The following is a 16,293-nucleotide window of genomic DNA, read 5'->3' as shown; positions in this document are numbered from 1 at the left end:
TCTGTGCTACTTTTGTTCCTGTGTTTTTTATTTTTTATTTATTTGTTTACTTTTTTTCTTAAAACTGGTTTTGTGGTCAAGTGTCACATATAGGTCCCAAATAAACAGTTTCCTGTGAATTCAGGAACATTTGCATTGCACTGTTTGCTATTCGTTCTTAATAAATAATTTAATAAACTACATAACCCATAAGGCCTCATTCAAACCGGAAGTAAACTGTCAACCTCTCAGGCGGTGCTGGGTTGTTTTGCTAAAGCACTAACTATCCTTGCTAGCAGCCTCGGTCAACCAGAAATTAATTCTCGCATTTTTCGATTGTTTACGTTTTCAATGAAATTGTATCACATCTCGTAGATCATAAATCGTAAGAAGTCAGACTGAGATATATTGTAATTTCAGTGTAGTTCCCAAGCGATTCCCAGCATGACTTCTCGTCGGCCGGACAGCTTCGAAGGTTTGGGTTACAGGGGCAGGGAGGATCCGTCATTCAGCGGGGGCTATTCGGGCAGGTCATTCAATAATTCATCTAGCTCTGACCTCCAGCATTGGGTCACCACACCTCCTGATATACCTGGCAGCAGAAACCTGCATTTTGGCGATCGCACGCCCCAATTTGAGACGGCACCTGCCCCACCTGGAGCAGCAGAGGAAGCCCAATCAGCGGCTCCACCGTCCGGTAACAATGAGTACAGTTTATGATCAGTATGCATGAATTGAGACGTTAATAAAGAAGGGAGATTCGTATTCATTACACGAATAACCACAAACAGCAGTATCTCACGCAGATATTTTCTGGCATGAGCTTTAAATTGGACATGACCAGCCCCTGCAGTCTTGCTTACAGTGAAGAATGAGTGTGTTGTCACAAACTCGCTCCTTCGCCCTCCTTCTGCTGATGATATTCGATAAAAGAATCGAATAAAGCATCACCCTTGTGAATCGTTTTAATGATTCAGTTGAACTGGTTCGTAAAACGTTTGTGCATTTTGGGAGTAAAATGTCGTCGATTTATTGGAATCATAAACTATAACAGCATGTTTTTTTTTTCCTGGAACAGCTATAGCTAAGTATAGTAAGTTTATTAATGTACTATAGTATAAATTTTAGATTTTAAAGACAAGTAGCATGGCATCCAACTAAAACACCAAGGCATAGACTTTATATACAGTATAAAGTTTGGTATTTTATATTTATCATACTTGATTTTGGTATCATTGTTTAGTTTGGCACTTCACTAGAGATTGGCAGATGAAGCCTTGTGAAGCTTTTGAGGCTTTTTCCTGATTGTACCAAAAAAAGATTCAAAGCTTCAATGCCTCACAGACAGCCAGTACCTTTGACATCTAATGCTCGGCTGCAATTATAGCAGCCACTTTAAAATTATTCACACATCTTGTTGATTCATAACACAAAAGCAACATTCATATCAGCTGTGTCTTCATTCTGAGAATCATTTTCCACACATGAACATGTTACTATGAAGCAGGGAGGAAACACCAAGCATTTTGCGTATCTTTATAAGGAATGAAGCTGCACCAAGGATTCAAATCAGTCACCTCGCTTCAGGTGTTTTCATCGTGACGACATATGAAGCCTCAAACATCATTGGTTACATGATCACGGAGATTTGGTACAAACCTCGACTGTCTTTCGAACCAGTCTGCTTCAATACAATAAAACCGGCTTTGTAGCCTCAGTGGTGGCTACATTTACATGCAAACAAATAATCCATTTGTAATCAGATTGATGGCTCAATCAGACTGAAAAGCCTTCATGTAAATGCCTTAAACGAATCGACTGAGCTCGATCGAAATAAAAATTTCGATCAGATTGAAAGGGGTGGTTTATTCATTTTCTATTACGGTTGAGAGTGCATAGGTGCATTCCGATTGACAGGATCCCTACACAGTGTTCACTGCTCCCTACTCCCTAAGCATGGGATAGCCATTGAAGTGGACTTGAATATAGTCCCAGCTAGGCAACTTCCAATAAGCCTATTTCTAGGCGCTGCGTATTATCATTGCGCCTGCTGCACCCATGGTACTGCAGCAAAGTTCCTTGATTATTACGCAGGAATGAGAGTATAGTTCCTAGCCATGTCTACCTATTTCCCGTAAGTCTTCGTACACAATGTATCTACAGAAGAGTCAGGTTTTAAATAGGAAAAAATATAGAAACTCTTTGGTTATTTTTGAGTGAGATGCTAATGGTCTAATCAGAATCAATGATCTATGCTAAGCTAAGCTAAGCTAAAAGTGCTACCGCCAGATCTAGAGAGCGGCTGAATGGATTCAAAAATGGTAAAACTCAATGGTTTAACTATAGGGCAGTTGTAAAATGAGCCTATTTTCAAAAAAAAAATAATTGGAGTGTTCCTTTAAGGCAAGTTCTTTGGAGTTATTTAACATAAATATACAAATACCATTTTTCAAGTCAACATGACAGGACAGTAAAAGGACCGTATTGATAAAATGGTCATGAACTCTTCTGATGCAGCTGGCACTCATAAAAATGTATGTTATTTAAGTAAGTTATTTACTTGAACTGGGTGAAAGCAAATACATGATTCATCCAGTGACCTTTAAAATAAAAAAAATGTACAGAACCCCCCCCCCCCCCCCCCACCGCCACCCCAAATGATTCCTCTTGATTATGTCTTTCAGAACAGCTGAACAGATTTGCTGGGTTTGGGATAGGTCTTGCAAGGTAATGAAACCCCAGTAATTACTGCTTAAAGTAAAGTACTGTTGAAAGTACAATTATATTAAGATTTGCAAAATAATGTTAGTAAACTCATAATCATTTTTGCATGGTTTGAATTAGCCTCTTCACAGAAAATGTCCTGGCACATCCCTGCATTGTGTTTCGACGTCAGTGTCAGGTAGGTAGAACAACGAGTACATAAATCCTACTAGCTCTGTCTGTCATAAACTTTTAGATGCTTAAATCATAAATACTTATGTGCTGCTGAAACATACTAATTTTGCATTGCATAGTGTTGAAAAATGATGGATAATTTAAAATGAACTGTGTGTTTCAGGTGAACTACCATGCCAGGTGTTATCACTTGTCCCCACTGACTGCCATCAGCGTTATGTACAATGTCACCAAAACTCAGGTATTATATTTCAGACATTTTTGCTTTGCTGCTGCTCAGAAATGACATCTTTAAAAAAAAAAAAAAAAAAAAAAACAGTTCAAATGCAAGGCCATGGGGTACCTTAAGGTTCAGTGCTAGGACCTCTACACTTGTCCATTTAAGTTTAAATGGTTAATTTAACTTGTTCCGAAGATGAACAAGTTTGAACAGTACAGAACAGGTATCTTGATAGAGCCTAATATAATTATTAAACCTCAAAAAGCTATAATTTTATTGAATTAATGTAAACGGTGTACATTTAAAATCAAAATTCAGTGCTTTTGTACATTGTACAGACTCGCTGATCTACTGTTGATAAATCGACTATGATTGTGTTTACTTTGGTTTTTGGTGTTTATATATTGTAATATGTTAAATATGGTTGCACCAGCAAAATCTCTGAATGAGATGCATATTCACTCTCTTGACAGCAGGGGGTGCTTCTGGAACACCAGATACAGCATTTCCTTGGTTACCACTATAAGCAAAGCTGCGCTGCTAATATGAGATGAAAAGAAAATGACATGTAAACTTTTCTAAAGACAGTCAGTTCCCCTCAGAAACACATTCATAATATTTGAGGATTTTCTTCCAATAGTTCTTGCATCATGAACGGTGAGTGATCTGCCTGCTACCCTGTTTTGCATTCATTTTCAGCATCTCTGGCATGTTTTAACAGGCGTTTATTTTACAGACTTCATGTTTTCACATAATTTAATTTTGGAAAATGATTGCATTGCAACGCAGTTTGTACAAGTCCAGAAGAAAAACGAGTCACAATAAGACAAAAAACGTCCGGTTGCCAATCGTGTAAGTTCCAGTGGCAGCTCATTAAGTTCAGCCATCCTGCACACAGGTGACTGACCGCTCGCTAACACCAACAGGAGGAGGGTCATGTTACTCTACACTGCACTCAACCTGAGGGATTCCTACACTTTCAGTCTTTAAGGACACATGAAAAACAGCGCATACAGCAGGAACGGAAAATATAAGTGGTTTTGAAACTTGAAATTTTCAAATCGCGGTATACCTTGAAACCGGTAATCGGACCATGGCTATACTGAAGTGCAGAATAGACATGTAAACACCTTCATCACATTACTGTTGTGTAGGACTTTGCCACATTTTGCGACAAGATACACAGTAGTGCTCAAACGTTTGACGACAAATAAAAGAGCTTCAACAACCGCCGTCGTCTGTATGCACATAAAAATAATTAACTGCACTTGAAGCTTTCATAAAATTAAAAAATGTTTATATGTGGAATTCTGGATAGGACGTTGGATGGCGTCACGTGGGGGCGTAATGACGTGTGCCTTTTAGCAAACTATGTACTATATATAACATGTAAAATGGGAACATGAAAGGAATATTCTAAAAGTAACTCATGTAAACACCATAAACGTAATATTGTCTTATTTAGAATAAGGTAAATAATTACCGTATTTTTCGGACTATAAGTCACACATGAGTATAAGTCGCATCAGTCCAAAAATACGTCATGATGAGGAAAAAAACATATATAAGTCGCACTGGACTATAAGTCGCATTTATTTAGAACCAAGAGAAAACATTACCGTCTACAGCGCTGTAGACGGTAATGTTTTCTATTGGTTCAGGTCTCTTAGTTCATTTCTCTTGGTTCATGTCAAATTAATTTTGATAAGTCGCACCTGACTAGAAGTCGCAGGACCAGCCAAACTATGAAAAATAGTGCGACTTATAGTCCGGAAAATACGGTAGATTACTGATGTCCATGTAAACATAATCATTGTCTTCTAGTGAACCAAGTATCTGCATCTTGTCTCACCTTGTGAGCTAAGTGTATTATCACACCCCTAGTGTCTATGAGCGTGATAAAGCTCATAATTTTCCAAGTGTATGACATCATTCATTCTTCAGGTCAAGCATATATTCATGAAAAATTTGAATAAGGAAAGTGATAACTTTGCCATAGTATCCTTTCAAATAGGGCTGCAACTAAAGATTATTTTGATAATCGATTAGTTGGCCAGTTATTTTTCAGATGAATCGGACTAAAACCACTATTTTTTTATTTTAATTTACTGACAAAAACACAATGTCAAAAAAAAAAAAAAAGCCCAATGTCCTTAAAACATAAAGTGCTTAATTTATCAGACCACCAGTCATAAGACAAAACACAAATATTTGAGTAATCTGTCAAAAAAATATTCTAACAATGTCATTGTAATTTTTGGACAAATAACAAACTGAAACAACTAAATAGTATTTCACATAATAACAAAAATGGCTTCCTTTGCCTTTGATAACAGCTCACATGCTTGCTGACATTATGTACTTTTCACTAATTTGGTATCTGAATAAAAAGAAAACATTATAAAGTACTTGACTTTTTTTTCAAAGATAGCAGCAATAATTATAGCATTAAAAATAGCTTACTACTGTAACTAAAAATCATATGCATATTGGAGGTCTAACCAATACAGAAAGCTAAAAAATAATTTTGGTAATTACCAATACTGTTAGTTAATAGCAGCTGTGGCACAAACCTTACAAAGTTGTGTTTTAAGAAAGTTGTAAATCACTGTAGGCTGTATAGTGAATATAGTTTAAATCTCTAAATCAAAAATTAAGACAATGAAGACAAATAAAATCACGGTAATGCTCTGCAGGAACATGCATCGCGTGCACTTCGATCAGTCTCCTCTTACTGTCATTTCTTAATCCTGTAAAAGCGTCTGATAGCCATTTATATTCAGACAATTACACGCTGCTGTCCCTTCACCATAAATAACTCGAACTACACGTTGACTTCTAAACCAAAATATACATTTTAAACAGCATATATTCCAGCACAATGAATGTTTTTGCGCTGAATAATGTCTCCCTCTCTACTGAGTTCCGTCTGTTTAACGCCAGCGCTCTTTCAGTAAATAGTTAAACTTAACGAAGACTGTCACAGCGGGCTTTTTATGCAAAAATGGAAAGGCTTGCGGGAATGTGGGACATTTACAGATAAAGATGTACGTTTTTGCGCCAAGGATGCACACACATGTATCTGTAAAAGCGCCTGACAGGCAAGCAACAGAGCCGTGTTCAGCACTGTGAGGGGGTGGCTGAGGTGACGAAAGTGGGCGATGACATAGCACAGAGTAAAAGTATACAAAATTTTTTTTCCTTTTGTGGCCCATTGACGCAGTTGTCGGAGCGATATTACTGTAGGCTATTATGCGTGAGAACCTGCTAAAGCCCTGAGCATGGCATGGAGGTGATCAGTTTTGGCACTGCTGAGGTGGTATGGAAGCCCAGGTTTCTTTGACATTTACCTTCAGCTTATCTGCATTTTTGCATTGGGCTGGTGCTAAATCCTGCTGGAAAATGAAATCAGCATCTTAAAAAAGCTGGTGAGCAGAAGGAAGCATGAAGTGAAAAAAAAATTTCCAAAAAAAATTTTTTAAACGGGTGCAGTGACTTTGGTTTTCAAAAAACACAATGGATCAACACCAGCAGATGACATTGCACCCCAAATCATCACAGACTGTGGAAACATAACACTGGACTTCAAGCAACTTGGGCTATGAGCTTCTCTCTGTATTTTCACAAATAAAATACAAAACTTGCTCTCATCTGAAGAGAGGACTTTGGACCACTTGACAAAAGTCCAGTTCTTATTCTCCTTAGCCCGGGTAAGACGCCTCTAACGTTGTCTGTGGTTCAGGAGTGGCTTAAAAAGAGGAATACAACAACTGTAGCCAAATTCCTTGACACGTCTGTGTGCCTTGACCCCAGCCTCTGTCCATTCCTTGTGAAGTTCACTCAAATTCTTGAATTGATTTTACTTGACAATCCTCATAAGGCTGCGGTTCTCTCTGTTGTGTTGTGCGTCTTTTTCTTCCACACTTTTTCCTTCCACTCAACTTTCTGTTAACATGCTTGGATACAGCACTCTGTGAACAGCCAGCTTCTTTGGCAATGAATGTTTGTGACTTACCCTCTTTGTGAAGGATGTCAATGATTGTCTTCTGGACAATTGTCAGTTCAGCAGTCTTCCCCATTATTGTGTACCCTAGTAACCAAACTGAGAGAAGGCTTTTGAAGGCTCAGGAAACCTTTGCAGGTGTTTTGAGTTGATGAGTAAATCTGCATATTACCATATTCTAATTTGTTGGGATGGGTTTTAGTTAAATGGGAGCCAAAATCATCACAATTAAAAGAACCAAAGTCTTTGACTACTTCAGTCTGAGTGCATTGAATTTATTTAATACACAAGTTTCACAATTTGAGTTGAATTACTGAAATAAATGAACCTTTCCAATGATGTTCTAATTTATTTAGATGCACCTGTACATCTACTATATTTGATTTTTGCTTGTCACTTGTCCATTGAAGCATCTCTCTCTCTCTCCCTTTCTCTCTCTCTCTCTCTCTCTCTCTCTCACATACACACACACACACACACAGGGTCCAAAGGCTTTATGGAAAGGAATGGGCAGCACTTTTGTGGTACAGGGGGTCACGCTGGGAACAGAGGGCATCATTAGCGAATGCACACCTTTACCAAGGTACAAAACATATACAATGTAAGCAATCGCGGATAAGTGTCATTTAAAAAGGCCCTCTTTGAAGATTAATATTTTGATTTACAGCCTTATAATACACAGGAGGAATGACCTCTATATTTAGATCTATAATTTTAATAAATGATGGCAGCATGCAGTTTGCATGATTTGAATTTATTTGTTTTTCTGCCATTATTGAAGTAAATAATGTCTGTCCAACATTTTCATGTATATTCATAGGGAGTTATCACACAAGTGGAACCCTAAACAAGTTGTGGGACACTTAGTACTCAAAGGGTAAGTTAAGACATTTGCCTAATTTAGTTATTGTAACATAAGTAACATGCTATGGGAATTCATGACATAACGCAAGGTTCACACAAAACAGATTTTAGACATTTAAATAGTGCTTTTTTTGTAGAGAAGTACTGCAAATTTACTTGCATATTTGGTAATGTTTGGAAAATGCTATAAACTGCAAGTTGTTTATCTCTTGATTCTTTTATGAGTCATAATTTTACCTTATATCTGGAATCTGTTAAAAAAGCTTCTAACTAAGCTTAACATACAGGTTGCTATTTATACAACAAAGTCCCATAAAGAATACGGAAAGGGAATTCCATAGGCTTGACATTTAAATGATAGATCTTCTTATCTCTTTGATGTTTTTTTTTATTATTATCCAGTTTGACATATGTGGTTGCAATGCCGTTTTACTCAGCAAGTCTCATTGAGACCGTACAGGTAAGGCATTTTTATACACCTCTTTTTTTGGAAATAGTTTTCTTAAACATTACAGACTCTTTTCCACATTCTTGGCCTTTGTGGGAATGAGGAATACAATTAAGTATTAAATATTAAATATTAAAATATCTGCTAGTACAACAAGATAAAATACTTATATTCAAGATATATTCTGTGGAAGCTATATAACATAATTTTTTTGAAGTTTTGCTTCTCAGGGTTATGTCTTGTTTTAAGGATGTTTAAATATTTTACTGTAAAACAAAAATTTGATTGTAAACGTGATTTTTTTTTTTAATCAATTAATAACCATTTAAATAATACATTTTAATGATTAGACATCATAAATTAGACATCAAAGATATTTTTCCATCAATGAATAAAGACTTTATGACACATTGAAAAACATCTTGGTCAGGCACAATGAATAGACTCAATGCTTTAGAAAATGCAGTTTGATAAGATCTTGTGGTAAATGAGCAAATCATTTTGTAGCTTTACATTTGATGATTACTGGAAAATCTCAGGGCTTGCATTTGCTTGCAGTTGTAAAGTCTTATAATGGCATTGACTTTGCTTTCATTTTTACTTTAGCTGTTTGGAATTTGCTGTAGGAATTGTACTATTGTGAACATTACCAACCATTTATATAAAAGTAAAAGGAGAGGAGATTGTAAATTTGAAAATCAAGTTAATTTTGGTAGTTGTCTATAAAAGCTAATGTATTTTTAGTCAATGAGATCTTGTGATATATTTGTATAAGAAGAGCATGTTTATGATAGTTCAGTAAAATCAACACCATTCAAAAGTATGGAGTCAATAAGATATTAAAAAAACAAAGACTGCAGTTATTTAATAAAATAGTAAATACAGAAATGTTTTGAAATATTATTAAAACCTATAATGAAATGTATTCCTGTTATGGCAAACTGAATTATCAGAAGCCTTTATTCCAGTTTTCAATGTCATATGATCCTTGTGCTGCTTAACATTATCTTAATATTATTATTTTGCAAAAAAAAAAATACAACATTCAAGATTGTTTAATAGAAAGTGGAATTAATACAGAGAGAACAGCAGAACAAACTGTTTATTTGAAATATAAATACTTTGTCACAATTTTATGCATTCTTGATTAATATTAGTTTAAAAATAAAATAAATTAAATTAAAAATGTGTTTTAAATTAAATAAAAATACTACTGACCCCAAAACTTTTGAACAGAAGTCTAAATAGTTACATAATTAATAATATACTTAAAACTGTGTTTCATTTTCTTAATTTAACTTTAAAATATATATTAAAAAAATCTTAAATTGAATCAACAGTGGCTGTTGGTTGTCATCACAAAAAAATAATAATAATAATTAGGTGAATACATAAATGCATTTTTATATTAAATGTATCATTTTTAGCATAAAAAATAATAATAAATATCCTGAGATTGTCAAAAAGCTGTAAAATACTGAGATTTGTTGTTGTTGTTGTTGTTCTATCGCCGAGCCCAAGTTAATTTTCTGCTTTGTCTTCATGTTCTCTCACCAGAGTGAAATAATCCGAGACAACCCCGGCATCCTGGACTGTGTGAAAGAGGGTATTGGGCGTGTAATAGGAATGGGAGTGCCTCACAGCAAGCGTCTCCTTCCCCTCTGGAACCTGGTGTTCCCCACGGTTCTCCACGGTATCCTCCACTATGTTATCAGTTCCAGCGTGCAGCGGCTGGTTCTTTACCTGCTGCGGCGTCGGAACAATGGCTCACCAAAGCACTCGTCCCCTGACTCACAAACGGACGCGGTCCAGTCTATGCTGGATTCATACTTCCCTGAGCTCATGGCCAGCTTTGCTGCTAGCCTGGTTGCAGATGTGCTGCTGTTTCCTTTGGAAACGGTGTTGCACAGGCTGCATATCCAGGGAACACGCACTATCATCGACAACACTGACCTGGGTTTTGAAGTGTTGCCAATAAACACGCAGTATGAAGGAATGAGGGACTGTATTAATGCTATTCGGCATGAGGAGGGCACCATGGGCTTCTACAAAGGCTTCGGGTCCATCGTGGTGCAATACTCGCTTCACGCCTCAGTTCTGCAGATCACCAAGATGATCTACTCAATGCTGCTGCGAAACACTTAAATAGAATGATTTGGAAAACATCGATTCCTTCCTTATTCATGGAAAGGTCCTTTTTTGGTTGAGTTGGACATTCCAAAAATGTGCCCTGATATGAATTGATCATTGCAGACATTTGAGGTCCTCTCTACCTCTTCCTGTGATTTGTCAGTCTACTTGTTTCATAAAGCGCACTGGTTGTCACATTAGCACTGGATTTCAATTATCATTATGGTGACTCCCCAACTATCCATTAACATTAATCCTTTACTGTTTTCTCCATTTTGTCAATGGCCACTAAATTTCATAATGTGGTGTGTGAATGTGATGTTTATTTGGCAACATTCTGCCACGTTTTTAAATAAATTGCCATTAAATTATTATTTGCACCTTAGTGAATCTTGTGCCAGTGTTTCAAACAGTGAAAATGTTTCTATTTGTCAGGTTTAACATGATATAAGAGATAAAAAAATTAATTTCTTTGAATTGGAAGCCATTATGTACGCAGAAATGCATGTGTATAACTAATCTGGTTCCTGGGTGAGTAATCAAGTTCTAATTTATTGGGCACCATGCTTAAAATAAATGTCTAAAATCTGTTTTGTGTGAACCTTGCGTTATTATGTCATGAATTCCCATAGCATGTTACTTATGTTACAATAAAATAAAATGAAAAATAGGCTAAATATTGCAGACAAAAAAAGGTGTATATATATATATATATATATATATATATAAATTAATAGCAAGGATACATACATATGGTCAAAAATGAAGATAAAGTATTGTTACAATTATTTTATTTTGAACTTTCTATTTATTAAAGAAGCTTTACAAACGGCATCACCAAAAAATATTAAGCATGCAACATAACTTGTTTTCAACATTGATATCGATATAAAATGTTTCTTGACCACCAAATCAACAATGATTTCTGAAGGATCATGTGTCACTTAACCCCTTACCAGTCACTCCCATTTTTTGGCATGGAAACAGAAATGACATACCCAAAATAAAAAGGCTCATGATTCTTTCTGACTAGATACATAATCAACATTTGTTCACAAAGCTGACACTTCAAAGTTTACTGTTCAGGACTCAGAATCACTCAGACTGTTGATAATAGAGATATATAAGCTCAAACATAAAAATAAAAATATTAAAAACATATTTTTTAAATGTATTTAAAAAATTGTTGATGTAAGATATGAGTTTAGAAATACAGTGTAGCTAAACCACAAGTCTTCCAAACCTTCATTCGAAATCTCATAATCGAACCTGTAAAACTGTGAATTTTATGAAATATTTTCTAACGCCATGTCATGTGTGTTTTTAGAGAAGGCTAATCTGATTTATTTATGGCACTTGTCATCTCTATAAGATCTCACACGTAAACACTCCTGTGTGCTTTGTCTGTGTTTTTGTCTCTTAAATCTCCCCCATTCATGGTTCTACTTGTTCTCACGAAACGAGTCTTTCACACCTCCTCCAGGTATGACACATTATCCGCATTATTCTTTTATCATTCATTTATCATTCTTTTGCTTTTATTCCACCTTTATTAGCCTTTGTTGTGGTTATTTCAAGCTTTACAATCCACTAAACTGCTATCTCACTTAGTCTCGGTATGCATTTAGCCCTTATTAAACTGGAGTATAATGGCTGTTGAAAAATCAGTTTTGCCATCACAGGAATAAATAGAAGAATATACAGTGCTCGGAAAAAAATGTTTCATTCATCCAATTAAAAAAATGTAGGGTAATGATTCACATCTATATTTTTTAACTTTAGCCAATGAAAAATAAATAGCTTGCTCTTAGGACAATTTATATTTTTTTTCCATTGGTTCAATTTAAAAAATATAGATGTGAATCATTACCCTAATTTTTTTTTTAGTTGGTAAAATTCAGTGAGAGAGTGAAATATCAAAGTAGTTAATATATTAGTTAATATCATAGTTAAACAGTTTAGTTTAAGAAAGGAGCACTGAAGCTTAACACATATTTAACTTGCTCAAGAATTTCAGAATGCTTCAAAAGGAGAGCTCTCTTTTCGTAAAAAAATACACACATTTATAAAAATCCAATACTTTTCCATTGCATGACTGGTTTCACAATAAGCTCTGCAAATAAAGAAAACAATATTAACATACAAAATTCTTACTATACATATTTTTATTTACAAATCTTTGTGTGGAGTTCAAATATTTAATCTAAAAGCTAAAATATATAGATTATAGCAGTGCCTGTACAACACATTCAAAATAACATTACAACATATTTCAGAAAATTCTCCCTCATTCATGAAAAAACAGGGTAGCAAGTATTTTGAAAATACAAACACTTCCATGAATCTGAAAATTTAGGTCAGAACAGCTTTACAAACGATTTAAACAAAAAAAATGTTTTGCTCATCTATCATGAATGAGTCCCAATAAAAAGAAATAAAACATAAAAATGTTAATTGATTAAAAACTTGCCATCAAAGATCAGTGATGCAAGACTGTTGCGATTTTGATTAGCACAATCCATGGATGACATAATTGCGCAATTAAAAAATATGACAAACATGAGCTGACTCACCTTTCCATGTGCTTCTCCCATCAGAATTACATTGCAGATTGATTTGTGGAACTGCGCATGACCACTCAAGTCGAAAACATTAAAAATACTCATTATTTAAAGTACAGCTTACTTGAATCCATTTAGTTTACAACTTTTTGTGCTAAAACATTGAGATTACTTGGTTAAACTTAGGAAGGCCCACAAACTTATTCAAAACAAGTTAATTTCACTTAATTTTATTAGTAAGATCATCAGTTACATTTTACAGTGATGATTAGTTAAAACTACTCATAATGCACCCGCAGACAATTTTTTCAGTCATGTATTCGTCACTGACAATTTGTTTTAAAATGTGTAAAAATTTGACTTCATCTCCTTCTTGTGAACCCAGTCTCATGTCTCATCTCTAGAGTTGTGTCAGCTTAAAAATCACTCCCTGCTCTTGACAGAAAAGCATTTGTAACTTTTATGAATTTATATAGTGAAAATTGTACTCTATCAATAACATCACATTTACATTACATTTACATTTAGTATGATCTCTCTTATTTTTTGAAAATTATTCACATTTTCACAGATTCTTCAAGGGGTGCCCAAACTTTCGAGCTTTTCGAGGAAAATTATTTTGTGGTGAAGTAAATGCTACATAAAAACAAATGTAATTTCTTCATTTAATAATTAAGTTCAGGCAAGAATTTAAAAAAAAAATAAAGTAAATTCTGTATTACTAATCAGTTTAAGATTGTAGAAATTAAAGTTTGAAATTATAAACACATTTTACTTGGAATTGTTTTTGTTATGTTTACAAGGATTCTTTAAGTAAATATCAAAGTTATGATCCCGTTTTTCCCATCATGCACTGGGGCATGGATAATTAAAAGGGTAACATTTTCACTGTTTTCGAGTTGTATTTACAGTGTTTTATGGTTGGTTTTGTTGTTAAGTTTAGTAACTTACTGTTTTGTGATATCTGGAGTTAATGTTCTACTCAAAATGACCCATTTATACTCAAAAACTATATGGATAATAATTATATTGAGTGGACATATTATCTTCAAAGGATAATAAGCTGTCTACCTGCTTACGTGTATGCAAATGAACCACATGCTTGCAGGATTGTATATTTAAGAATATAACTAGATAGATATTACTCATCACACTCTAACTGTCCATGTTAAAGTCCTTTGCTAAATATTCATAACTTAGTTAAGTAGATTTTACTTAATTCAATACTTACGTTTTACTTAAAATGTATGTGTGCAAAAACTTGCAAAATAAAAATTAAGTAAACCCACTCATTGTATTTTTTTAAGTGTAGCACTAAGAGCCATATGTCATGTAGTTTAACTAAAGAATTGGTTTATGACGTGCTATCGAGCGGACAGAGCTCTCGTCGCGGGAGGATAAACCCGCGGCGGCAGGCTTTGTGTTTACATCAAACACGCGTGGTGCCGTGATGCTGTTAAGATCTGCAAACACTGAGTTTATGATTATTAAGTGCCGGCCGTTCTATCTGCCGAGGGAATATACTGCTATACTTCTCATATCGGTTTACATTCCCCCGAACAACATCATCAGCAACAGGAACGACGCACTAAATGAACTGTACCAGCACATCAGTGAGCAGCAGACAGCACACCCTGATGCTTTTCTCATCATAGCTGGGGATTTCAACCATGCTGACTTAAAGACTTAACTGACTTAAAGACTGACTTAACTTTCCAACACGAGGTAATAACATTTTGGATTTTGTTTACACCACACAGAGAGGAGCTTACAAAGCCCTCCCCCTCCCCCACCTCGGAGCCTCAGACCACATCACTGTTATGCTAATGCCTGCATACAGACCGCTCATTAAAGTCGCCAAACCAGTTTACAAACAGATTAAAGTGTGGCCAGAAGGATCATCAGAGGTTCTTCAAGACTGCTTCAACACAACTGACTGGGACATGTTTAAACAGGCTGCCACATGCAATAACACCACTGACCTCCAGGAGTACTCAGAGACTGTCACTGCCTACATCAACAAGTGTATTGATGATGTAACGGTCACAAAAACCATCACTGTCCGGGTCAATCAGAAGCCGTGGATGACAGTGCGCGATAACATTATTAAGCAAAAATACATAGTACATTAATTTTTTCCCCTCCAGTACCGAAAGCAGAACCGATACCGTCAGATCTTACTGATACAGTCTTTCATAATTTAGCCCCGGGGCCATTTTAATACCGGGTTTCGGGACCCATTTCTACCGCTCACTACCTCATTCACCATGGAACTGACGTCATTCTACCACTTCATCAGTCAGTTAAATAAAATAACTGTTCTTGAGCCCTTTGTCAATTTATCAGACTTAATAAACTTATTTTTTGCACTAAAAATCTTTTATCTGCACAGTTTGTTCACTTCACTGATTTGCACTCTATCTGCCATGTGCTGCTTTATTTAACTTTTTTTTTTTTTTTTATTATGTCTTTTTTACATTCCCTTATTGTATGTTTCTTATATTTTATATTTGATCTAGATTTTTAGGCTCTACTGTTAATGTTATCTGTATGCACCGGGGGTCTGAGAGTAACGAAATTTCGATTCTCTGAATGTATGTACTGTACATGTGGAAGAATTGACAATAAAGCAGACTTGACTTGATGTTTTGTGACATGAATAATAAACAACTTATAAAATTATCCACCCCTAACTACAGTAAAGTATTAACAAATTTTGATCCAATAAATAGGGTTTGATTTAAAAATGCTTATCCCTCCAAAATGGAGAAAATATCTTTTACATCTACATGTCTGTCTCTTTTAAAGTGACCCCCCAGCTCTGGAACCTCAATAATTTTCAACTCCTGGCTACGGCTATGGAGTTTCCCACATATGTTGCAATTTAACACACATTTAAAAATTGGACATGTTTTGATTTTAAGATTATTTTGTGGGAGAGAAATATTGATCTTTATCAAACCTGATTTGAAACACCACAACAAATACATCATAGAAATTTTGCATTGCAATATTTGTTCTTGTGGAAATTCTTAGAATTTGATCTGCACTGCTTTCTGGATGATTCTGTCACATCTGTGGAATTCGTACGAAAAGTGTGGGGTGAAGACAGGCGATGTGATTTGAGTCATCGTGTAAAATAAGTCATGTAAGCATCTTACTTGAGGTAAAACTCAGTCAGTTTGGGATA

General features: G+C 35.3%; 1 protein-coding gene across 1 annotated transcript; it reads left to right on the top strand.

Moving 5' to 3' along the window:
* The first annotated feature begins 207 nt into the window (after positions 1 to 207).
* LOC132140822 (mitochondrial outer membrane protein SLC25A46) lies at positions 208 to 10,730 on the top strand. Its single transcript, XM_059549824.1, has 8 exons — positions 208 to 676; positions 2,664 to 2,706; positions 2,824 to 2,881; positions 3,041 to 3,118; positions 7,583 to 7,683; positions 7,921 to 7,977; positions 8,367 to 8,424; positions 9,970 to 10,730. Exons 1-8 carry the CDS (start codon positions 424 to 426, stop codon positions 10,555 to 10,557), a joined length of 1,236 nt encoding a protein of 411 aa, XP_059405807.1. The 5' UTR covers positions 208 to 423; the 3' UTR covers positions 10,558 to 10,730.
* The last annotated feature ends 5,563 nt before the right edge of the window (positions 10,731 to 16,293 follow it).

Source organism: Carassius carassius, chromosome 5 (genome assembly GCF_963082965.1).
Source record: "Carassius carassius chromosome 5, fCarCar2.1, whole genome shotgun sequence".
NCBI classification, from domain to species: Eukaryota; Metazoa; Chordata; class Actinopteri; order Cypriniformes; family Cyprinidae; genus Carassius; species Carassius carassius.
This window is presented reverse-complemented; position numbering and strand designations above follow the sequence as displayed.